Genomic DNA, 26,570 nt, shown 5'->3' on the forward strand with positions numbered 1-26,570 from the left:
ACTGGTATCTAGCGCCACATCCCAGAGTATATCTTCATATTTAGCCCACTGCTTAACAGTAGCAGGGAAAGGACACAGGAGTGGGGGTTGCCAGCTGTACCCATGGGGGCCAAATGCTTAGCTATCATTGGCATTTCTTTTTCTCCTCTTCTGTCGCCTCCTTCAGAAGGCCGGCTGCACCCTGCAGGTGAAGGATGTGCCTCTAAGCTATGAAGGAATTCAGAAAAAATCCAAATGAGTGTTCGCTGTGGGAATGAGGCAACCCAATCTTTGTTTGGCTCCCCAATGTGTTTTCTTCTGCTTTTCCTTCCTTGGTAATAATTCTCTCAAATGAAAAACAGTTGCCTCTTTCAATAAAAACTTATCCATTCTTTCATTTTCATCAAATCGTCTTAGGCAAACCACAAAGAAATCTAATAGCTTTTCATAGAACAGGGCAAAAAGGAAGCCTTGGAAGTGATTTTATTCCATTTTAACACACTTCAAGTTCAAGTGTCAAGTCTAGTGACACACATGCCACAGTGGAGGATCTCTGGCACTCATCCACCATGCTGTGGTGTGGCCAGTGCACACTGGCCGGTAAGCTGGTTGCTAAGCTTCCTGAAGGGTGTTGAGTGACTCCTAATTGCTGAGCATGGACACTGAGGTGTGACATGGTAGCCAAGAGGATTCTCAAGCTCCCAATTCAGACTGGATGGTTAGGGCCTTCTCAAGATTCAATCCTAGGGCCAACTGGGCCCAAAGCCCTGACAGTGGCTCTCTGTCCCTTTCTCCAAGCAGAGGCATCCATTTTCCAGCAGTTAAAGGTCCTGAAAGCTCTGGCAGTTTGTAATGTGTACACACACACACACACACACACACACACACACACTTACACTTCAATACCTCTTTGCTGCTTCGGTGTGTTTCAGTACTGGGGATTGAACCCTGGACTTTGCACATGATGGCAAGCACTCCACCACTGAGCTACATCCTCACCCCTTGCTTTTGTTTTGGATCTGACTGTGTTGCCCGGGCTGGTGTTGAACTCCTGGACTCAAGCAATCCTCCTGCCTCAACCTCCAAGTATGCCACAACATCAAGCAAAAATCGTTCTCCTCTTTCTTTCTTTCTTCTCTCTCTCTCTCTTCTTTTTTTTTTTTTTTTTTTTTGTGGCGTTGGGGATCGAACACAGAGCTTCATGATTTCTTGGCAAGTGTCCTTCTACCCTGACCAAAATCTTAGTGGAAAAGATGATCAAATCTTAACTGAAAGAAATGATTTCTAAGAGCCAACCTGGGTCTGTCCAATAAACTATCACGGAAACAAGGAAATAAGGAACATGACAAACAGCCTTGTAACTGGCCACCAACTAGTCACCTGCATCACACCTGTCTTCATGCACAGCACAGGTTTCATACACCTGGGCACTGGAAACCTGACATTCGCTTTCAGCAATCCAATCTCACAAGCTTACAATTACCGAGCACTACTTGGTGGTAGACCCAGGCCCCAAGTGGACTCTGGCAGGGGCTACAGCCTGTGTCGGAGGAGGACACAAACTCTAAGCCATCAGGCCCAGGCACAAAGGGAGCCCTATCTGTGGCACAGTTTGCCAAGTCTGTGGGCAGCACCTGGTATCAACCCAACTGCGTCAACGGCTAAGCGTCCGGGAGACTCAAGGTTTAGTCCACCTTGGATAAGAAACAATACCGGCTTCTTCTCAACAGAAGCAATCCCAGCTGGAAGAGGAGAATCAAGTGCTGTGTTACGTTTTGTTTTTCATTAGCTGCGAGGCAAGGGTCATGACCTGGAAAAGAACACATACTCCTACCCGCACAGGTTTTAAGATTATGATGTTGGTTTTCACAAAGGACTACAAAAATAAAATATTATGGGACATCCCAAGAACGGGAGAAAGGGAAGTCAAGACACACAGACAGCCCAGAAAGAAGTTCCTTGTGTGATGGACGGGAATGTGTGCTGAAGTATCACAGCATTTTCACAGCTGTGATACTTCGAGGGACCCCTCTGAACACTGACTTTGGAGTAGCAAATGAAAGACGGGACTATGAAATAGGTAGAGCGTGTGGGGGACGGGGAGGGTGAATGGAGGGATGAAGGTGAGGGAATATGGATAATGGGCTTCACATTCATATATGAAACAGAATAATGAAACCTCTTGCAATTCCTTCAGGTGGGGAGAGGGGAGATGGAGGAGGCGAGATAATCAACGTACAATGTAAGGCTATTCAGCATTGGCACAATGAATCCCCCTGTATAATGAATACATGCTAATAAAAATGAAAAAAGGGAAAAAAAAGATTCAAAGCAAAGGATGCTACCTGGCTCAAATTCTTTAAAGGCACCATAGCCCTTTCGGTTGTGGGGAACAGCTTATGGGAAGTCACCGCTACTAGTAAGAACACATGATTTAGAACTACAGACATGTATTTAAAGCTTTAATGAGTCTCATGTACACTGTGTGTATTCAGATTGTATGTAATTAAAAAAAAACTCACAGGGCTGCAGATATAGCTCAGTAGTGCAGCTGCTGTGTAGCATGAGGTCCTGAGTTCCATCCTCAGCACAAAATAAATTTTAAAAAATAGATGAAAAGACTTACCAAAAATGTTAAAAATAAAAAAAGAAAGACTGAAAATGGCCTCAAAGCACGAGCAAATCAAGAACTAGACCTAGAAATGGAAACAGACCCACCTAAAGCCAGGCAGGTGGCTCATGCCTGTAACCACAGGTACTCAGGAGGTGGACATCAGGAAGATTGTGGTTGGAGGCCGGTCAAGGATCCATTTCAACCCAGGTGTGACAGTGCACACCTGTTATCCCAGCTAGGAGGTAAGCATAGGTAGGAGGATCTCAGGTAAGAAGAGCTCAGTCTCAAGCCAGCCAGAGCAAAAAAAAAAAAAAAAAAAGTGAGACACTATGAAAAATAACTAAAGCAAGAAAGTATGGAGGCATGGCTCAAGTGGCAGAGCACTTGCCTAGAAAGTTTGAAACCCTGAGTTCAAATTCCAGTACTCCCAGGGATCCATATATAATGCCTTAACTATAAAAAAATTGATGTAGATTAGGAGGATCTCAGGTAAGAAGAGCTCAGTCTCAAGCCAGCCAGAGCAAAAAAAAAAAAAAAAAAAGTGAGACACTATGAAAAATAACTAAAGCAAGAAAGTATGGAGGCATGGCTCAAGTGGCAGAGCACTTGCCTAGAAAGTTTGAAACCCTGAGTTCAAATTCCAGTACTCCCAGGGATCCATATATAATGCCTTAACTATAAAAAAATTGATGTAGATTCTATGATCTTTCTGAGAACTATTCAAATCACACTGTGTTCCCATAAACTCATCAAAACTTACAGAACTTTCAAACAGAAAACAGAATCACTTAACAGAACCTGAGATGGGGAAAGACTTCTAGACTCACTCAGTTTGTCTTACCCATTGTCATTGCCAGTTTGTCATTGCCTTCGGATCTGATCAAAACTCAAGGAGAAGTGAGCTGCTATTCTCTAGTCAAAGAGAGAGGGTACCAAACCAAGGTCAAACTCGAGCCAGGAGGAATGCATTTTAAATTTGTTTCTTCATTAATGTTTACAAATATAAAATACGTGGTACCACACCATGTAAGAATAATTCATTTCCTTGAAAGCTTTTAGGCATTTTCCACCTTGAGGCTGAAAATGCCCTCTGTATTTCATTCCCCCCAATAATCGAATTACTTTTGGGGGAGTACCAAAAGCAACTTATCTCCCATTCTTTTCCTTTCCTTGCTTCCAAATCTGTGCAATGTCTAGTCTCTGTAGGCCATCGTTGACCTTAACCTCTAAAAGGACAATATTTAACAGGCATTAGAGTCAGGTAAGGTGGCTAAAGCCTGCAACCCTAGCTACTTGGGAAGCTGAGACCAGAAAAATAGAGATTTAGGCCAGGAGAGGGAGGGTGAGGTGGCACAATGACAAATGACAGGACAGGATGGGGGACTTCATGAGACCCCAGCTCAACAGACCAGAGCTGGGGATGGTAGAGGCAGGTCTGTCATCCCAGCTATTGCAGGAAGCCTGTAACAGGGGGGTCATGGTCCAGACCAGCCTGGGCAGAAAGAAACAAGAACCTATCTCCAAAGTACCTAGAGAAAAAAGGGCTGGGGGTGTGGCTCAGGTGGAAGAGGACCAGCAAGTGTTAATCCCTGAGTTCAAGCCCCAGTACCACCAGAAAATAAATAAATAAAAGGCATTAGAAAGTCATCCTTCATTTACTAACCCCCCCAAGTCTTTCACCTTTTCCACCGTTTCCACAGCTAAGATAACGGGCTTCCTTCATTTCATGCACTCCATTTGCCTAAATGAGTTACCTTATGTTAACGTTCCTAGCACAGAACCTAAAGCCATTCCTCCCTCCCCACACCTAACCATACCTAAGAACCGAAAGGGCATATAAAATTGTATTTAAAAACTCAACAACAACAAGACAAAAATAAGCCAAGTTAAAAACGGGCAAAGGATTTGAATAGATGTTTCTTCAAAGGAGGTATCCAAGTGGCCAATGAGCACTTAAGATGGTCACATCATCAGCTATGAGCAAAACACAGACCAAAGCAATGTAATATCACTCACTGCCATTGGCATGGCTATTATTTCCTAACAATAGCAAAATATGTCACATCTGTGTATGAGCAAGACAGAATGAACCACACTGAAAACTGATGGATGACACAGGATGTGGGGAAAAGGTGTGGAAGAGCAGTGTCGAGGGGTGACATTGACTTAAGCAATACAGTGACAGTACATTTACAGGAAAAATACCAAGGCAATTATCCCAGTGAACAACAAACAGACAACTAAACAGTGAAGAACAAGAATGTAAAACAGGCCACGCAAAGGGGAGGGCACTAATGAGAGGGGGAGGGTAAAAGAAGGTGAACATGGTTGATGTGCTTTCTATACAATATGGATACGGAACATTCAAACTTGTTGAAATCACCATAAGAAAGGGACTAAGATAGAAAGAATAATAGAGGGGATAGACCAATTTGGGGTTTAATACATACCTATATATATGTAAACGTCACAATGAAATTCCCTGTATGACCATCATAAGCAAACAAAAATGTCTTTTTTTTTTTTCAATGAAGGACAGGAAGGTAAAATAATTCCTGCCTGGGAGATTGGCACCAGAGGGATGTGGGAGGGCATAAGAAAGGGCGCAGGAGGGTGAATATGATGAAAATAGTATGTAATCATGTATGAAGATGGAAAAATGAGACCTGCTGAAACTGCTCTAAGAAGGGAGGGAGATGAAGAAAGATAGAGGGAGTGAATCTAAGATATATTGTCAGCCCTTTTGGAAATGTCACAATGTGCCTCTGGTACCACTATAATACGCTACTAAATAAATTTTTAAAAAGACAAATGAAATCTATATAAATAGAAGAAATGTTATTGAAGTGAAGAACTTGGAGTCCTCCTTTCCACTGCTGCTGGGAATGTAAAATGGGGCTGCCTGACATCATGTGACCTGGCAAATCCACTCCTACATTTTCTACTCAAGAGAAGAAAATGAACATTCACACAACAATCTGCGTATGAATGTTCTCCATTAACTAATGAGTAAGTAACTGTAGGTCCATTCATATAATGGAATACTAATAGATAATAAAATAAAATCATTGAAGTATGGATGTATGATTTGACAGGAGTGAGCCTTGAAAGCATCAGGGTAAGGGTAAAAAGCCAAACACAAAAGATGGCATATTGTATGATTCCATTCATGTGAAATGTCCTGAGTGGCAAGCCTACCATGACAGCAAGGATGGCGGTGGTTGCCAGAGGCTGGGGGACTAAAGAAATGGGGAAAAGGAGCTGCTAAGGAGTATGGATGTGGGGGGAGGTGTGTAAAAACACTTTAGAATTAAATGATGTTTGCACAAGTCCGTGAATACATTGAACAAAACTTTAAGAGGGTCAATTTTATGGTATGTAAATTACACTTCAATAAAGCTGTTCTTTTAAAAAGTACCCTAAGTAATAGAATTTGCACCTTTTACTTACACAGAAATAGACAATAAAAGGCAAACAGGTAGGCAGAGAAGCAGGAAATACAAGACGAGAAATGGAGTTTTTGGGGAAAGACTTAAGAACAGCAGTTCTGATTACTTCTTAGGTCACAGACCCCTTGAAGAACCAGATAAAAATGCGGACAGAACTTCTAAGAGAAATGCAGACTTAAGAGTTCAGAGACCCCCTGAAGCCCACCATGGACTCCAGTTAAAAAAGCCTTAAAGAGCGTAGGGATATGGCCGAAGGTGTGGCTCAATGGCAGACCACCTACCTAACAAGCACGAGGTCCTGAGTTCTAGCCTCAGTACCACCAAAAAGAGAGAGAAAGAGAGAGAGAGGCTGGGATGTAGCATAGTGGTAGAGGGCTTACCTAGCGAAGATCCTGGGTTAGATCCCAGGCACCCCCCCCCCCAAAAAAAGGCTCAAAAAGTCAAGAAAAGATGAGAAATTTGGGGTCTTGAGACTAAACAACAAAATAGGCAGAGCCTTGATACTCCCCTGGGTCCATTCCTGAGCCAGGCGGGAGTCAGAAAAGCAGACCACCAGAGAAGAGACTTCAGTGCTGTGGGTAGAAGGATCTCAGATCTGTGGGGCTGAGCATAGGAGAAATATTATCATGGATGTGGTCACAGGAAGGAGTCACCCAAGTCACCAAAAAGTCAACCACAGAAGACTTAACAGCTGCTCTTTCTTAATGATGACCAGTCTCAGTAATTTGCCCCAGAAAGGACAACTTGCAAGAAAAGCTCTTGTAACAAATTCAGTCATCATTCAAATTTTCCTGGTATGAACATGGTGCTCAGCTGTTTGTTCAGCTCGTTCCCTCACATTACTATCTAACAAGCAAATCCAGCCGTAACTAGGAAGTCACCACGTCCACAGACCGTGAGATTTTGTTTATTACAAATGAAACACAGACAACAATGCAAGCCTGCAGTATGAACTAAAATGGGTAGACAAGGAAAAAAGACTCACCAGTGCCACAGAATATATGACACCATAAAAATACTAGAAAATAAGAAATGTTATTAAATTCTCAGCGGCTGAAAAAGCAAAAATAGGGAGGAGAAACAAAGTCACTGCAGATTAACTATGGAGAGTTTTAAGCCAATTATAAAAGATCAAAGAGAACATGAGAGGGAGGAGTAGCCCTCCAAGCTACCCAGATAGGAGACCTTGGGAGAAATACGGCCAGAGGCAAATCATTACAGTTTACAGCAAAAGTAATCTAGGGGTGACTTTAGTGAGGAATTCACTGGAGACCACTACTGTGAGCAACTGCACAGGCACAAAAAACAAAAAGCTCTTTATTTTTAAAAAGGCACACTATTCCAAAGGGAGGAACAGGCCTGGCACACGCAAAATTATAAATGAAAAATGCCAGTGTCTTCACCACATTTTGGAAATCCTTGCCATCGACTTCTGGCTAGGAATTCAGCGTGGTCTTTATTGCACAACATCATCATTTAAAAGGGAGGAAGAGGCAAAGACTGTGGTATTAATAAGATAATACACTGTTCTGCCCGTAATGAAAACCTGACACTAGAGCCGGGCACGGTGGCACATATGTGTAGTATCAGCCACTTGGGGAACTGAGGCAGAAAGCTTGAGCCCAGGAGTTTGAGACCAGACTGGGTAATACAGCAAGACCCCATCTTTAAAAAAACAAAAACAACCAAAAGTGGACACTGTCCTCTGAATAATGACTTCTTGAAAAGTCTCAACCATCACTAACAGTATCATAGAGTCTCTTAGCTGTGCTCAAAGAACAGCTGTTGATACAAATGATGCTAACTTCTAGTATTTTTCCTTTACATCATACTCCACAATTTACAAATAGCAATTTGCATATATTCTTTTGGTGGCCATCCACAATAACCCACAATAGCAGGAGGGTGAGAACATGAGCCACTATGCTGCCCAAAGGGGCCAGCTGCAGTTTAGAAAGGTGCCAGGCACAAGAGGATAGTAGCTGGAGTCTGCATTAACTCCCAGGCATTTGATTCCAACACTGGAAATGTCTTACAATGACATGAAGAATCAGACATTGCTTTTCTTCTTTTCTTGTCTGGGGACTGAACAAGGGCCTTGCACGTGCTAAGTATGCTAGAGATCCTCCCCCAGCCCCCCAGCGGTTCGCCTTCACTGTGAGTAGTTAATTCTACCTACTTTGTTTTGGTTTTTAGACATTGTAGTCTAGACAATGAAAGCAGAGTCAGAAAGGCAAAGTAAGTACAGAATACTGCTAAGGGAAGTTCTTTACACGTGTATGTGACATCCAGGATGATGCCTGCCTTATAAAATAAATTCTTTCCTAAATGTGATGGTACAGATTACTTTAGAACTATAAGGATGACAAAAAACCCATGGCATAGCTGAATTTACAGAATGAGAAAATGTTAATATATTAATACATAAATGTATTAATAAATCTAATATATTAGATTTTCATTAAGGAAAATTTAATTTATTAATAACATAGCACTTACTAACAAAGTCTCTCTCAAGAAAGGAAAAGAAACAGAGAAAAGAAAAGCAAAGAGAGCCCTGAACACCAACTATTTTACTTACCCCTGCACCTGAATACAAATTATTTACCTGATCACCTACTGGGTCCCAACTGCTGTCACGGCCTCCGTATCTGGGGTCAAGGGGGCTGTGAGTCACAAACCTTGATTTGAAGCCCAACCCTGCCATTCAATAGTTGGGTCTCAATTTCCTTTTAAGTGGAAAAAATAGTCTCGGTTTTACAAATGACTAAATGCAAAAACTGAATGAAAACATGAACCACAAAGCAGCTGAGACCATACCCGCCACAAGGCAGATACTCAGTAAAAGAGGGCTGGTTGTAGGAGAATTCTTACTGAAGAGACAGAAATTAAGCAAACTTCACACTTAGGAGGCAAGGAGTAAAGCACCGGGAGGAATTAGGACATGAGTCACAATCACGTGTGGGTCCTGGGTTTGAAGATCCTCGCTTACCCTGCCATTCTTGCTCGTGGCAGAATAAACTAATGTGAGAATTACACTTCTTTGGCTTCATCTCCCTTATTATGCTTTTTTTTTTTTCAGCCCTTCCCAGTTTTCCCCTGCTGCTGGATGCAAGCTGTCAAATGCCCCTCCACTGCTACAAATAATCTCTCTCCCTCTTTTATATTACCTTTCAAATATTTATAGACTGTATTCTCCTTCTCTCCAGGTCATACATCATTTTTGTTGCCCTTCCCCTGGATTCTCTCTAGTTTATCTACATCTTTAAACCAAAACAAACCCCAGGTGCTTCACGATGAAGGAGGACACCCAAAGCTAACAACCCCAAGCCAATACAGGCCCCTCATTCAAAGCCACAAAAACCCTTTGATGTGCCTCTCACTCCTTTCCCCTATAACTCATAATTCCATCTCACAGATAAAAATGGGGGGAAGAGAATGATAAGGAAATTAACTCCTCCCTCATCAAGTGGAAGATGGGGCTGTGCGAGGTAGCATCTCCCGGCATGGGGTGCTGGGCGATAATCTCAGACCCCCTCAAACTGGCTAATGGGGAATTACGTAACTGTACATTGCTGCTCCTCGCTAACTCCTTACCTACTGCATTCGGTGTCTGCATTAGCTGGGGAGTGTCCTTGACACACTATCGCTCTGTTTTGCCCCTCATGAAAAAACTCTAACATTGTATTTTCAAATAAACACAGGTTTGGGAGCTTTTTTTTTTCTTTTAAAGGAAAACTCCTAAAATGAAGCACTTAAAACTAGAGTGCTCGTTTCCACGTAAATGACTCCCTTTCACAGTGAACAGGGAGACACACCCAGTTCCGTTTCTGCACGTTTCTTGACGGTGGTGATGTCCAAGTGTGGGAAAATCATGACACTCCCTTGTCCCCAGCAGGTCTGCGCTGACACCCCTGCTTCTTAACCTCAGGCACACGTTCTGGTAGTTTCCAAATGTGTGCCTTCTGACACTCCTGTGAGGAGCAGCATGGTATCGATGGTGCTCAACTCTGCTTTGCTGAAGGTATCACCTCCAAACCCCAGAGTCCTGAGTATGGCGTGTCACATAACACTGTTCACTGCATATGCCACTCCTCCAGGGAAGCCCGGCACTGTCACACGGTACTAATTGATAATGCTCGCTCTACATGGATGCAACCAGTAACACGTCTTTCAAACGGTTGAAGAGCAACATGCATTTTGATATCAAGCAACTTGACATGACCGGTAAGAAAAGATAAGTCTCTTAACCAGAATATCTAACTAGACAGTCAGCTCCTCCCTATTCTCAGGTTCTGCATCTGAGAATTCAATCAACTATCACCAAATATATTCCAAAGAAAATCTCAGAAAAGATCCAAAAGGTAAGACATGAACCATACTGAGTTCGTATGAATGAGGTGATGTGTAGGCCTACCCTGTTGTCACCTCCTCTGCCTCACAGACCCTCTCTCTCCAGCACTCGTGGTTTGAGCACTGTTCACTTCCTCCATGTGCTATACAGATAGGCCTCCCAGGGTTGTGTCTGCACTGAACTACTGAGCATGTGAAGGCCAGTTTTTTTCTTGTCATTGTTCCCTAAACAATAGAATATATGTTGGTGGTGGTGCTGGGGATCAACCCCAGGGCCTTTTGCATGCTAGGCAAGTCCTCTACCACTGAGCTATATTCCCAGTCCATTATAACACTATTTACACAGTATTTACATGGAATCAGTTATTATAAGTGATCTACAGATGATTTAAAACACACAGGAGGAAGTGCATAGGCTGTAATGAAAACTATGGCACTTGGTGTAAAAGATTTGAGCTTCCTAGGGTTTTCAAACCAGTCCCTGGATAATGGCCTAACGGGAACTGGAAGAGCTGCAGCTTTTGGTCCTCTGCTTGCCCTCTGGAGTGCAGTGATCAGGACTCAGTCCTGTGGCTCCTCTTGTCTCTGTAGGCTGTCTGCAGTCAGATTCATATAGTTAACCATTTAAAACACCAAGCACCTGGGTGCGGTGGTGCATGCCTATACCCCAGCTACTCAGGAGGCAGAGGTAGGAGAATCACTGGTCCAAGGCCAGTCCAGGCAAAAAGTTAGTGCAAGACCCTATCTGAAAATCAAAGTAAAAACAAAAAGAATGGAGGTGTTGCTCAAGTGGTAGAGTGCTTGCCTAGCGAGTGTGAGGCCGAGTTCAAAACTCAGTACCACACACACAAGTAAAACAAAGTAGTAGGGCCATACATTCATGTTTATTGCAGCACTATTCACAATAGCCAAGTTGTGGAAACCAAGCCAAGATGCCCCGCCATGAAGAAGAGCGAAATGTTATCATTCGCAAGTAAATGGATGGAATTGGAGAACATCACTCTGAGTGAGGTTAGCCTGGCCCAAAAGACCAAAAATCGTATGTTCTCCCTCATATGCAGACATTAGGTCAAGGGCAAACACAACAAGGGGATTGGACTTTGATCACATGATAAAAGCGAGAGCACACAAGGGAGGTTTGAGGATAGGTAAGACACCTAAAAAATTAGCTAGCATTTGTTGCCCTCAACACAGAGAAACTAAAGCAGGTACTTTAAAACGACAGAGGCCAATAGGAGAAGGGGATCAGGAACTAGAGAAAAGATTAGATCAAGAAGAATTAAATTAGAAGGTAACACACACACACAGGAAATCAATGTGAGTCAACCCCCTGTATAGCTATCCTTATCTCAACTAGCAAAAACCCTTGGTCTTTCCTATTGTTGCTTATACTCTCTCTTCAACAAAATTAGAGATAAGGGCAAAAGAGTTTCTGCTGGGTAGGGAGGGGGCGGGGGGGGAGAGGGAGGGGGCGGGGGGGGGAGAGGGAGGGGGCGGGGGGGTAAGAGGGAGCAAAGGGGGAGAAATGACCCACTGTATGCACATATGAATAAAATAAAAAATAAAAACACAAAGTAGTAGGGCCAATCTCAGTGATAAATACAGAACTCCTGGAGGTTGGAAGGGACACACTCAACTGGTGTTCACTGAAAAAGTTACCTGACACATAGAAAACTATATTCGACCTCACCAACAAGGGAACTGTGGATTCTAAACTATGCCCACTGCATTAATTCTCTCACTGCCACAAATCTGGTGGCTTAAATCACACAATTTTATGATTTTCAGCTCTATGGGCCCACAGTATGAAACAGGTCTGCAGAGCAGGGAGATCTCTTTCTCTGTTCATGAAGATTGCTGGTTAGAACTCAGGTCCTTGTGTTTGTAGGACTGAGGCCCTATTTGCCTGCTCTCAGATGAAGGTTGTTCTAAGCCACTGGAGACTCCTGCCTTCCTTGGAGTGAGCAAGGGGACTTCCTCCACCTTTAAAGCCAGTAGCAAGTTGCTAGTAGCTCACATCTGTAATCCTAGCTACCCAGGAAGCAAAGATCAGGAGGATCATGGTTCAAAGCCAGCCCCATGCAAATAGTTCCCAAGACCCTATCTTGAAAAAACCCATCACACAAAAATGGCTGGCAGAGTAGGGGCTGGCAAAGTAGCTCAAGTGGTAAGAGCACCTGCCTAGCAAGTGTGAGGCCCTGAGTCCAAACCCCAATGCTGCCAAAAAAAAAAAAAAGGCAACAGCAGTGGGTCAATTCTCTTAGGCTATGTCACCTTGTGCCATGGCATCTCTGGGACAGCTAGGAAGGTTCTCCACTTTTAAGGATTCATGCCGTTAGATCCCAGAAAATCCAGGATCAACTCAAGATCTTTGACTCAATGACATGTGCAAAGTTGCATCTAAAGTAACATCTTCATAGGCTTCAGGATTTGGAGCATGTACCTTTTATGGGGGGGGGGAGAACGGATTTGGACTCAGGACTTCACACCTGCTAGGCAAGCATTCTGCCACTTGAGCCACGTTCCCAGTTTTTTGGGGGTTTTAAAAATTTTTTTAATGGGGTTTCATGATGTAGCACAGGATATCCTTAAACACTCATTTCTTCTGCCTCAGCCTCCCAAACAGCTGGGATTACAGATGTGCACCACCATGCTGGGCTTCAGAGCTTACACTTCTTTCAGAGGCCATCATTCTGCTGACAATACCAATAAAAAACTCCTCACCCAGCAAACCCCCAACAAGGTCCTCGTCCCGATAATGCTGTGGCAATTGCTCTGTGGAGGGAAAGCCACTAACAGTATCTACCAAGATGATACCAAACCTTACCTCCGAAATAGACCATATGTCCCACCCTTTCTTCCCATCTGTACTGCCACCACCCCATCCAAGGAACGTGACCTTTATATTAATCTCCACTCCCACTTGGGTCCTTTAAACCACACAGCACACAGCCACAGAGAGATCTTTGACAAAAGTAAACCAGGTCACACCGTTCACACCAATAACTTTCCAAGGCACGCTAATAAAATCCCAACTCCTTCCCTGATCTACACTGCCCGCGTGATGCAGCCCCGACAGATGTCACCTGCTCACAGCCTCCAGATAACTGGCTGCCTGCCTGTTGTAAGCAGTCTTACCTTGCTCCTCCACAGACCCTGACCAAAAAAGTTCATTATCATTCAGGTCTAGTTCCAGTTTATAATAGTCTTCTGAGGGGCCTTCCTTCCAGGACCATCCTATTTAAACCATCCACTGTGCCACCAGTCACATCTATCCTCTCACTTGGTTTTTCTTCATAATACCACTTCCTTCCTTGTTTGTTTATTTATCAGCTGTCTCCATCCCCTAGAAATAGGACATTCATGAGACATGTTTTATGCACTGCTGTATATCACACACCTAGCTAGAGTCTGGCCCAAGGCAATTGTACAATGAATATGTTAAATAAATAAATAAAATGGGAAACTAGAAAGAAGAAAGATAAGAAAGAAGGGAGGGACTCCTGCTCCAAGATCGGACTCGCTGGCAGAGATGAACTCAATTCAGTTCAGCAAACATTTATGGGTGTTTGATGAATGCAATCTGCTCCACTGAATTAATGCATGCTCCATATATTTTAGATAAGCTACCGAAACCTTGAGACTAGAATGAAGGGGAAGTTCAAAAAGAGGGGACAGCTTTGTAAGTGCAGAAATCAATACTGTAAGTCATCTGTTAGTGTACAGTGAAGTGAACTGACTTTGGATGGCTAAAGCCGATACCTACTAGTTCTTACTGCCAATAAACCTTAGAAAATCTGCAATTACTGTAACACCAAATCAATATTTACTTCTGACAACCCACAGCTAGCTATAGTCTACTTTAAAAGTCTCTTACTCGTTTGTTTTTTTTCTGGAAAGCATGCCTCATAGTCTGGTCAGTAAAACCAGATTAGCCATTATGAAGTCTGCCTACCTACAGATTCAAGGAACTAGAGTAAACTTGGTTTGAAATGTAATTTGTCCAGCAACAGTAATCAATATTTGTGTGAATCTTCACAGAGGAGTCAAAAACAGTTCTGTGAATTGAATTTTTTTTGTCAATTGAAAAGTAAAGGGCTAGAGGTATGGCTCAAGTGGTAGAGTGCCTGCCTAGCAAAGAGGGAAGCTCTGAGTTCAAATTCCAGTACCACAAAAGAAAGTAAGACGTCAGACGGAGAGAAAAGCAGAAATGCTCTTGCATGGTTGGGGGTAAAAGCTGCCAAAGGATCTGACAAATGAAGAACCAGCAGCTAGAGCCTGGGAAGGACACTTCTGTCCCCGCTGCTCTTCCCTTCCTCCCTGGGACAACCGAGGACTCCTAAGCTCACAGTCCAGATCATCTGGCAAAGGTGTGACATGTTTCCTGAATAAGGTGCTCATGTGTATTTCCTTGTGCCCTTGCCCTACAAACCTGTGCCTTGACAGATGCTAGTCTCCATTACCCAGAGGAATAGAGTAGACCGGTGCTGAAAACAAAAACAGAAGTCAACAATACAGTACAATGTTGGGGGCTGGGAGGAAGGACAAAAGGAAGGATGCTGGCAGAGATAAAAGGAATCATCTTAGCAAAAGTGCGTCTCCAGGTGATTTCAAAGGCCTGGAAGCTTTGAAGACAGCAGAGCAGACAGGAGGCTGCCCTCAGTCAAAAGTTAGTTACTGTAGGGGAGCGGGGGAGTTGCTGCTGAATGGGAACAGAGTTTCAGTTTGGAAAGTTCTGGAAATGGATGGTGGTGGTGATGGCTGCCTAACTTGAAAGCACTTAATTCCATACTTAAAAACAGTTAAAGCAGTATATTTCAAATGCTGTGTACATTTTATCACAATAAAGGAAAGTTTAAAAATAATTTAGTTAATAAAGCAAATAAGACAAAAACAGTGAAAGAGAAATAGGAGGCTGAGGGTGGGGGGCAGTGAGCAGGGTCCTTAAGCCAGCAGACAAGCAGGAATACATGGCTTGAGGACTCCTGGGGCAGTCAAGGGAAATTGTTGACACAGAAAGCCTTTTGACATTCCTAGAGCTTCCTACAGCAGCAAATGGAAGGCTGCAACTCACAAGAACAGCACCTAGTGTCCCCATCCATGGACGTCCCCCACTGCTGTGACCAACTATTGGCGATAGATAAACTTTAAGAGTCCTTGTGAACTAACCTCGCCCAGTGGTAACATGAAGGACAGCTGCCCGTTTGCATCAACTCTCAGGTCATCAAGGAGACCCCAACCGGTTTTAACTTTCTGAGAGTTTGACTGGATCTTATCTCTTACACTTAAATCTTTATTTTAAAAAGTTAAGTATGAATTTTCTGGATCTTTCATATGCCATTGGTGGGAATGCAAAATAGTGCAGCCTCTTTGGAGAACAGTCAGGCAATTCCTCAAAATGTTAGCCATAGGGTTACCATCACTCAGCAATGCCCATCCCTGGGATAGAAAATGAAACATACATTTACACAAAACTTGTGCAAATGTTCACAGCAGTATTACCCGTAAAGGCTGAAAAGTTTAAGCAACCCTGATGTCCACCAAGTGATGAATGGAAAACGAAACGTGGTCTATCTATACGGTAGGACATTAACTGGTAATAAAAAGAGTTAATAATAAATAATAAATCCATGTGACAACATGGTTAAACCTGGGCCAGCAGGCTAAGCGAAGTAAGCCAGACACAAAAAGCTACGCATCTTATTTCACTTATGTGAAATGCCTAATACATAAAATGTCCAGAACAGGCAAATCTGTAGAGACAGAAGTACACTGGTGGATGCCTAGAGCTGGCGTGGGGAGTGGATGGGGAGTGACCACTAATAGATACAGTTTCTTTTAGAGAAAGAGACAAAAATGTTCCAAAACTAGATTCTGGTGATTATGACACAACCCTATGAATTCACTAAAAACACTGAATTGTGAATTGTACATTTTAACAGATGAGTTGAATAATATATGGATTATACCATAAGCAGTTAAGAACTGACATTTGAATTTTCAGCCATTTTAAAAATTCAAATACTTTTTAAAAATATATGAGATGTGCACTAACATCAATGATTTTTCTCTATGACATCTGCAGATGTGCTCATGATCACTTACCTAGTGTTTTTAAACACAACTGCAAATTTAACCGCCACTTCTTCACTCATTCCACAAAGGTTTATTACCCATCAACTATAAAGCACTATGCACAGATGAATAAAATGAAGAATGAAAATTAATCTTTTCCCTTAAGATTTCTCAGAAAGGAGACAGATATAAACAAATCAATTTTTTACGTTTTCATGTGTACTGGCATAAAACTTAGTTGTGACTTTAAACTCTGTATTTGTTTTTTCATGGCTCTACCTGATGTCCTTTTTAGTCAAAGGTAGGCTAACTGGTAAGCTACTATCTCTGGACTTTGCTGTTAAAAAAGTACAGTTTACTAAGATACAACCACAGAGAATTTCTATCAGGCCAATTAAACTGTTGTATTTGATATGTAAGCAGACTGACCTTGAATAAGCAAAACAGACTGAGCCATTATTTAAAACAGTAGGCTATGAAAACCATCACTATCATCTAGTTTTCTTTCCTTTGAGCCTCCAAGTATAGCCTCAATTTAAGGAATTTTGCTTTGTTGGAAAACAGAAATTTCTTTGACCCTGAAAGTAAAATTTGGACATGCTTTTACCTGAAGATTTAAAAAAAAAAAAACCCTAGGCTTTACCTGCTTGAGAGCTGTCTCAAATCAAATAGAACCCATCTCTCTTACGTGGCAAGAATCCTTTGAAAATAAATTTCTAATCCAATTTGTCTAAAATGCTTTTTATTATTCACTTGAATAAAATGCTTCCTTCCTCCCAGTGTTGGAAAACTGCACAGATAAAAACTGAACTTTCATTTTAAATTTAATAACCCCACAAGGAGGTTAGGACAGTGGAAGTAGTCTATACAATACTGTGATGATGGGCACATCTCATTATACATTTGTACAACACCAGCAATGAACCTGAGTTACACCAAGAACTCTGTGTGATAATTCAAGTTCACCAACAATAGCAAATGTACTACTGTAGTGGACAATTTAGCTGACAGTGGGGGAAGCTCTATCTGTGTGGGGCCAGGGTTATAAGGGAAATCTCTACCTTCCTCTCAATTTTGTTGTAAACCTGAAGTCTTTTTTTTTTTTCTTTTTCTAAAAATGTAATTCGGTATTGTCAGTTGTTAATTCATCAACCTTCTCTCACTGGTAAAACTGCACAGGTACACTGCTGCATTTTCAAACTGCCACAGTTCATGTCTGTAATATATTTAAACATGTAAGACACACAACGAATGTGCTCCCCACTGGTGTGTCCTCTCAAAGTGAATTACTAGAGACGAGTGAAGGAGGGGGTCTCTCCACTATTAGGCAAAGACCTGAGTGACCCTTCTAGCAGAAGGGAAAGGCTGCCATTGGGCCCCAGGGGAGGCAGGAGTGCCAGGGAAAGCCATAGACGGTGGGAGGTGGCTTGATCCAGGGGAGGGTGGATGTGCGTGTGGATGGAAGTCCAGGGTGCTCCAGAAGGGAGGGACCACGAGTGATAACATTCAGGTCCTCACAAAGGACATGCATGCAGAAACGAATGGTCTACAATGCAGCCCTTCATCTGGCAGTTTCTGTGCAGAAAAGGAGAGGCAAAGAACTATGAAGACCTCAGTGAACAGCAATCTAGCACACAGAAGAGGCTAAAAGAGAGCTAGAATATAAAAGAGGAGCCCAAATTCACAGAGGAAGAATGCCTGAAATTAAAAAAAAAGTTAGCTGGTAACCTTTGAACTAAAAAAAATTACATTTTATGCTAAAATTCAAAAGATGAAGCCAGAGAAGAAATGCTGAAATTGTTAAGTCATTGTCCTGTATAACCCAAAAATACCCACCTTTCTTATGTGCCCCAAAAATGGCTGGGAAGAAACTATTTGCTAATCAATAGTGTACCTGCTAACATGGGGTTCTTGCTGGTATGGGAGCCAGCAATGAGCAGACAATTGCTTTTTTTTTTTCACACTAACACCCACACTCAGAAGAAAATAACAACCCATTACCCATATTTAGTCAATCCTTAGTCAATCTGAGCCAGTATCTGACTAAGGATTGCAGACTGTCTTCTAATGTGAGTTATCCTACTCAGAGGCCTTGGTTCTCCAACAAATGAAACACAGCTTGGTAAATCCAATTTCCTTCGAAGTGTCCCTAGAATTTAGCCAATAACCTCAGCAATAATTTTTACACATTTCTGTCACTTCTGGACTTCAAGGACATAAAAATCTACTAAATTTCACCAAGCCACTGGCCTGGAACACACTAGAGACACTAGGCAACAGGTACCAGGAAGCAGAAGGCTAGCGGTGTCTCCAGGTAAGACACATTAGCGGATTTACTGCCCCATGACAGTGCCTGTGATTCCTGACTTTCACTGAGTTGTTTTAAATCCTGTCCTTCTACACCTGTACAATGGAATTCTAGGCTAGTAAAAAATTTCAAGCTGTGTTAAATTAAAAAACACTATTTGCAACAAGTGGGACCGTTATACCCCATTATATTAAATATGTGAATAGTGCAGGTATGTCTGTATATGTATGAAAAGGATAAACAGACACACAGTCCTCACACGCAGTACATCAGAGAACTACACGCTAGCATTAGAACAATAATCTTTCATTGAATGCATTTATGCTTGTTAAAAATGTTTACCATTTACCTGTACAAGTTAAATGTTACTTTAGATAAATCTCTGAAATATGAATAGAAGCTATGTATTTGTTACTAGCGAGCTATCTAAAGTGTTGGCCTCTCTTTGCTCCCTAAAAGCTTCAGGACTCTCTTCTAGCTCTGATTTTCACTCTCTCTCTTTCCCCCTCCCTCTTTCTTTTTCTGTCTCTGTATTTTGTAGTTTAATTCTATTGGCATCTCCCAGTTCCCTCTTGTTCACAACCTCATTCAGTCTAGAAGTCTGGGATGGACAACCACCTGTGCTCCTGGCCCCCAGGGCTAAGTCAGCCAGTGGACAGCCCATCTTCCTGTGGAAGGCACAGTGAGCCTCCCAGGGCAATGCCTCCCCACCTGTGCCTCAGCAAATAACCACAACACACACTGTGACATTCCCCTTCCTTTTCAGTGCTGGTTCCAGAAGTCAGGATAACTCTAAAGTATGGCTCCAGAGGCAGACGGGGATCTGGTTACACCCTCCTGGAGCCTGAATCCAGTCTTGTGGCTCCTTTGTGGCTCCTTTCTGTCCCCCTCCCCAGGGCCACTCTGGCATACCCTGCCAGAACCTCTTCTGTCCTATGAAGAGCAAAGTTTGCAAACTGTTCTAAGTATACACTACAAGCAACCAATCAAAAAAGAAAAAAAAAAAGAGAGAGAGAAAGAGAGAGAGAGAAGAGGACCAGAGTTCAGCACATGATTTTTCAACTTTATGATGGTACAAAGCTGGTGGAAAATGATGTACTTCTACTAGAAATGACATGTTGAACTCTGATCATTTCCCAAGCTAGCAATAGGAGGTATGATCACCTGCACAGCAACAGAGACAGTCACAGCTCCCTTTTTAGCCACAGGATCACGAAGATAAATCACCAATGTGTTACAAGATCCTGTGTTGCTAAGTTATTATGTTCAGTAGCCTAGGTGTAGAGACTGCATTTCCACTAAGGACATTTCAATTTACCCTCGGTTTCTCAGCAAAGTCCAGGAGCCTCTGTATCTTGTCCTTATAGGATCCATAGCTCCAGTAATACAGAGACAGACACACAGACACAGCTACCTGCTTTCTTGTTGAGTACTTAACCTACTCCTTCTTTACAACGGCCAGGACTCATAGGATCTTTTAAGATGCCTCCCCAGGAACGCCCCCCTCTCATTTTTGAAAAGTGGAAATAAAAGACCCAGAGAGCTTAAGTGATTTATCCAAAGTTGCACAGCTAGTTACTGAAGTGCAGTTGAGCCAAATTTAGTCAGTGGTTCAGCCCAGCAAACTGAATAGTTCATGAGAACTTAGCTAAGGTGGTACCAAATGGCAAGGCTGTAGTTCGGGGAGCTGTGGCAGACCCTAAGACATTCTGAGACTCTCAGTATGTGTACAGTTCCCTAACGCAGAGTTCCTCTTTCTGCAATTTTCCTTACCTGGGGTCAAGTACAGTCCAGGAATATTAAATGGAAAATTGCAGGGATAAGCAGTCTGTAAGTTTTAGGTAACTGTTGCTACATATAATGCTATAATTATTCTATTTTACTATTAGTTATTATTAATCTCTTGTACCTCATTTACAAATTAAACTATCACAGATAAAGATACAGGAATAGGAAAAAACATACTTCAAACTGGGTATACATGTATATATGTAGGGTATACATTAAATGCTATTTCAAATACATATAGAATGTATGTATATATGTATATACACTTTTGTGGTACTGGGGTTTGAAGTCAGGGTCTACACCTTGAGCTACTCCACCAACCCTTTTTTGTGATACATTTTTCGAGATAGGGTCTTGCTGAACTATTTCCCCAGGCTGGCTTTGAACCTTGATCCTCCTGGTCTCTGCCTCCTGAGTAGCTAGGATTACAGGTGTGAGCCACTGGAGCCCAGCTGTACACACTTTTATAGGGTTCAGGAGTAATCTAAGTTTCAGGCGTTTGTTGGAGCCTTAAAGTTTATTCCCCTCATGTAAGGAGGACTACAGTATTCAGTTGTGGTATTTTTGGGCAGATTCAACAGATATTTGGTGGATTCCCTACAGCCCCTGCATTTTAGGCCACCACCATCAAATGAGTTTCTGAGAGATGGAAATGCATTTTTCAATATGGCAGCCCTCAGCTATATGTGGCTACTGAGCACTCAAAATGTGGCTAGCACATTGGAGGAAGGGAATGTTTTCATTATACTTCACTGAAATGTCTTTAAACTTAAATAACCACCTGGGACTGGGGCTTGCAGAGTGGGCAGCAAGCTTCACAGCGCTGTGGTCCTGGGCAGTTTGGAGGCCCAGTACAGAAAGCACTGGGGTTGGGTTCTGGAGGCAGATGGACAAGTTCATAGACTTTCTCGTTCAGGCAACTTGACCAGTCACCTGGCTTCCTACACGTCCGTTTTCATGTGTGCTAAAAGGGATCACTATCTCCTGCCTGACAGAGAGTGACTCTTAGAATGAAGTGAGATGAGTACACATGTGTCACCCCCGGAACAGCACTCAGCACCCAGGACAGGAACCTTCCCAGACTCATACAGACTTGACATCTAGGATTTGGCCTTTTCAGACACTATCCCAAAGCAATTCAGTCCTTGCTGGAGAAAGGGACTTCCAATTCTGAGACAAGGATCTTTAGTCCCCCCACCGCATCCCTACCCAAGAGAACCACAAAACAGAGTCATGGACTGAGGTGAGGTGTGAACAATGTCACTCTGCCTTCACACTGTGATTCTGACTCCTGCCTAATAACCAGCAGGCAAGGAAGGCTGCTGAACCTTCACTTTTAGAGGTCATGGCCTTGTGAGGCCGCCAAAGCAGACCTTCAGAGGCAGAATCCTTCAAGAAAGTCCTAGAAGCTCTAGATATTCTGGGTGGCTCAGAAGGGTCTTCAGACTTTTTTAGTGACTGCAGTCCTTCTACCTCCCTCGTGCTAGCCGGCATAGGAACTCCAGTACGCCGCCCCCCCAAGGTTACCTGAGGCCACAGTGGTGGGAGTGCTGGCCGGTGGAGGCTGCGAGGAGCCACTGCCCTCGGTCATGAGGCACTGGTTGCCACCATTGCTCTCTCTCTTGACCAGCAGCTCGGCCGCACTGGGCAGTGGGATGGGGTGGCTGATGCCCAATTCCTCCTCTTGTGCCTGCTGCCTTCTCAGAGCCACCTGAAAGCAAGGAACACCGAGTCACCCTCCAACACTACAGTCTCCTGTGTGGCTTTGCCAAAACACCCCCACCCCCATTCACTCGTGTGTCTGTCCCCCTCCACCCCCATGAGATCTGAACAGCTCTCATTTCTCATTTCTTTGATCTGTCTTGCCCAGGAACGTACAATATGCAACCAAAGCTAGAAAATGGTTTGGAGTCAGGGTATCGGACCAAAACTGCTTGCTACAGATTTCAGTGTGTAGACATATCAGGACGTAAGGGAAAGCTGTAGAATCACAAAGGAAGGCAGTTCAATCTCAAGAACAGAATAAGCTGATTAGCTGGGCGTGGTGGTGCACAACTGTAGTCACAGCACTCAGGAGCTAAGGCAGGAGGATCTCAAGTTTGAAGTCAGCCTAAGCTATAAGGTGAGAGCCTGTCTCAAAACAAAAAAGGAACAGGGAGAAAAGAAAAAGCCAGGTGCCAGTGGTGTACACCTATAATTCTAGCCATTTGGGAGACTGAGATCAGGAAGACCATTGTTCCAGACCAGCTAGGGCAAGAAAAGACCATGAGGCGCCATCTCAACCAGGGGGGAAAAAGCTGGGTGCACACCTGTCATTCCAGTTACTGCAGGAAGCCTAAATAGGAGGATCACAGTCCAGGTTGGCCTGGGCGAAAAAGCAAGACCCTAAAATAACCATAGCAAAAAGGGCTAGAGGCATGGCTCAAGCTCTAGAGGGCCTGCCTAGCAAGCAGGAAGCCCTGAGTTCAAACCCCAGCACCACTAAAAAAAGAAAAGGCTCTGAAAGACCAGGAAGGAGAATGGTCACCCACCCCTTCATTCCTGTACTGGGAACATGAACCAGTGAGATTAGATCAGACCCCAAGTTCCTCACTGACCTCGCTATTTAAAAGGAAGCAAAGCAAGTCTGTGATTGTAAGACAAAGTGTGAGAAACACCACGAGAGAGGTATACACCATCCTACACAAGAAATTCAGATCTAAGTTTCTTTAAAATGTAAAAACTCAGTCAAGGTAGGATACCAGCAGATCCTTGAAGAATGGGATGAGTAAGACCTGATCCGGCCAGGAGGAAGGAGGAGAACTATCTGGAACAAGGTGGACAGGAAAGGCAACAGCTGCTTAGGAAACTCTGCAGAATTTCCCAGGGCTTGGGGGGCTCCTGAGAAGCAGTGGGCTGTTGAACCCCCTGAAAGAGGCAGAGGTTGGCCGTAAGGAGACAGGGAGAGGCCAGGTGTGTGATATTTGGGGTAGGAGTTAAAGGTGAACCATAACCAGACAGGAAAGAACCTGACTAGCTTAGAAACTCTTCAACTTATCCTCTTTTAAATAACATTGTTAAAAGTTGGGGGGAAAAGGCTCAAGGAAAATAAAATTGTTTTTGTTTACTACGTGTAACTTTTGCTGAAACTGACTATTAGTGATTAGGAGAAAGTTAAGTGCCTATACCTCAGAGGCCCCAAAAGAAGCTAAAAGGTAAAATCAAATGGTAAGTCAGAAATACAACTACAATCTAAATATTGCTTTAGTAAAACTAAAGTTCAAGCTTAGCTGACTCATTTGGAGTTAACATTTACTCATAACCAAAAAAGTCTTTAACTCAGAAAAGATAACCTTTAAATAATCTACTCAAGACTAAAATTAAGCTTCAATCTTGAATTTTCTATTACTAACCCAGAGCCTTAAAAACAGAATCTCAATGACTTTAACCAGAAATGAGTTTTTAAAAAAAAAAAAAACCTGCAAAACTCTAAAGCATATAACAATACAGTTATACCCCAATTTACACAAATTCCACCCACGCATACCCAAAACACTTAGGTTATCTATTCCATAAACTCAGAACACTTTTACAAAGACCTTCCCTCCGGGTTTGTTCCGGAAATGTTATTTAAACCGGGAAGGGGGGTGGCAATTGATTAAAAATGCAATGATTTTATATATATGAGATCAATTTCAAAACTACTTTAGAACGACTAAAAAGTAGTTCTGTGCATTTTCAAGGATGGCACGCTTCTGGTGTGAAAAAATCCTCAATTTCACATCCTAAAAGTAACTATGATTTGCTTTTGTTTTTAACTCAGCAAACAACCTCCTCCAAATTCATCCTCCTGGTAAAGATTATTCAAAATTAATATCCCCACCAGAATAAATGTTCTATTACATTTTGAGGAAAATTCCCTCCAACTAGGCTACTTGTAAGTCAACTTCTGCGTCCATCTTCTTCCCTACAAGTCTAATTTAGAAGTTCCTAAGCTTTTTTCGGTACCCTCACTGCAATCATTTTGAGATTACACCTAGTTCTATTCTTCTCACCACTATAGATTAAGCTAAAATCTACAAAGAAAATAAGGGAAACTGCCTATACGTCCATCGGCTGCCCTTGCAGTAGGTAAAGCTAGAACAGATGTAATTTAAGACACATCCTTAAAAACCCATGCACATAGTATATCATCTTTAAGCATTGGTGCAGTCCCGTTCAGCTTTCTCATCTAAATCACTTTCAAAAGGTTTCAAACGCGTTCCTAATCAAAAGTAGCATATCGTTACCAAACATTTCTTTGATATCTTTTCGTTTTAAATAACCTGTCTTAAAAAGATGAAACACCTCAGCTGGAAAGAATGTATATTATTGCCGTCTAAAAAAAAATCCTTTTAGGATACCAAAGACATTTTTTCCGTTAAAATGTTCAATTACTAGCCTGCTGTTGGAGCTTTAAAAAGAAAAAAAAAAACCGACAAAAATTTCAACACGCACATTTTCCCCTGCATTTTTTTAAACACATCCTTAAGCATAATTAAAACATATAGTAATTTGCATTTGAGTACCCAGGGTCGGGACCACAAATTTTTAAACGGTAATATTTCCCCAGCTCAAAATGGCCTCGACCCGCGGAGGGCGAACACGCCAAGAGCCGGGAAGACCACGCCGCGTGGCGTCCTGTGCGGGGACTTTTCCATCCCGCCACCAGGGGAAGGGCGCCCCGGGGTCTCCCTTTCCCCCGACCACGGAACCCGGGGAAAGCGGACCACGGAACCCGGGGAAAGCGGACCCCGCAACTTTCAGCCGATAGAACGAGGCCCGCGCGGTGGGAAACCCCCCCCCCCCGCAACGGAGAGCACCGCGCAACTTCGCTGGGCGCAGCATCTGAGATCCCCGAGACTCCCGCAAAGGCGAACCCCGCAACTCTCTTTTCACTGGCCTGAGTCAGAGATCCTGGGGAACTCCCGCAAGGGGCGAACCCCGAAACACTTCTTAGCAGCCAGGATCAAAAATCCTGGGGACTATCTTAGGGGCAACTCTGCTCGGCGTGCAAGGTCGGTAGTCGGGGGACTCGTTAGTCAAAAGAACCTGGGATTAAAGGTCGTGGGATACCCCCAACGCTGAGCGAACCCCGCAACTACACTGCAGGACGAGGTTAAAGATCGTGGGAAACCCTAAGCCAAGCGCACTCCGCAACTCTGCTCCAAGAGTGACCGGGGTCCCAGAGACTCCAAAAGGAGAGAACCCCACGTCTTTACTCGACGAGCGGGATCCGAGACGTGTCCCCGACCCTTCCTGAGCGCGTCGCCACGTGGCGGGGAATTCCCGCCCGACGCCGCCGCGACAGTCTGCGGACACCGCCGCGTCCTTCCCGATCCCCGGACCCCGTGTGGCACCGGCCACGCTTGAGAGGTTTTGTTTGTAAAACTCAGTCGAACCCCGGGTCCCAGCCGCCCCCACTCACCTGCGCGGCCATCACGCGCTGCCTCTCGGCGATCAGGTTGCACTTCTTGCACTGGCAGTCCCGCCACATGCAGAAGCGCTTGTGCCCCTTGAGCGGCGATGCGTAGCCGTGGTTCCTGCAGCGAGCGCACTTGGGCAGCCGCGGCGACTTCTTGCTCACGGCGCCCAGGCCCGACGCCCCGGAGCCGGAGCCGGAGCCGCCTCCGCTGCCCCCAGCTCCCCCTAACAGTGCCCCGGCCGCTTTGCTGAAGCCTCCGGCTTTGCCCTGCGGCGGTGCCCCGGGGGCGTGGGGGGCCTCCGACGGGGCGGAGGGCTTGCCAAATGCGTCGTCGTTGGGCATGGTGCCCCTAAAGAGCAGCGCAAGGCTGCCTCCCGTTCCTGGTGACGGCTGCAAAAGAAGCCACCCAACCAGCCGACCGCTGAGGTGGGCAAGGAGGAGGCGCACAAGACGTGTGCGCCGCAACCGGAGGTGCAGCCCGAGTGGCGAGGTCGGGACACGCAAAGCCAGAAGTGGTGGGGGGTTGTGCCCTTTTTTTTTTTTTTTTTTTTTTTTTTGGCG

General features: G+C 43.8%; 1 protein-coding gene across 1 annotated transcript in view; it reads right to left on the reverse strand.

The window, feature by feature from the left end:
- The window catches only part of Dmrt1 (doublesex and mab-3 related transcription factor 1), a 98,787-nt gene extending 72,436 nt beyond the window's left edge, over positions 1-26,351 (reverse strand). The window contains exons 1-2 of the mRNA XM_074052644.1: positions 26,013-26,351; positions 22,094-22,277 (exon numbers count right to left, since the gene is read on the reverse strand). Of these exons, the coding sequence (XP_073908745.1) occupies positions 22,094-22,277; positions 26,013-26,351 (523 nt within the window). The remainder of the gene's footprint in view (positions 1-22,093; positions 22,278-26,012) is intronic.
- Between the last annotated feature and the right edge of the window lie 219 nt (positions 26,352-26,570).

The sequence above is a fragment of the Castor canadensis genome, chromosome 13 (assembly GCF_047511655.1).
Source record: "Castor canadensis chromosome 13, mCasCan1.hap1v2, whole genome shotgun sequence".
Classification (NCBI taxonomy): domain Eukaryota; kingdom Metazoa; phylum Chordata; class Mammalia; order Rodentia; family Castoridae; genus Castor; species Castor canadensis.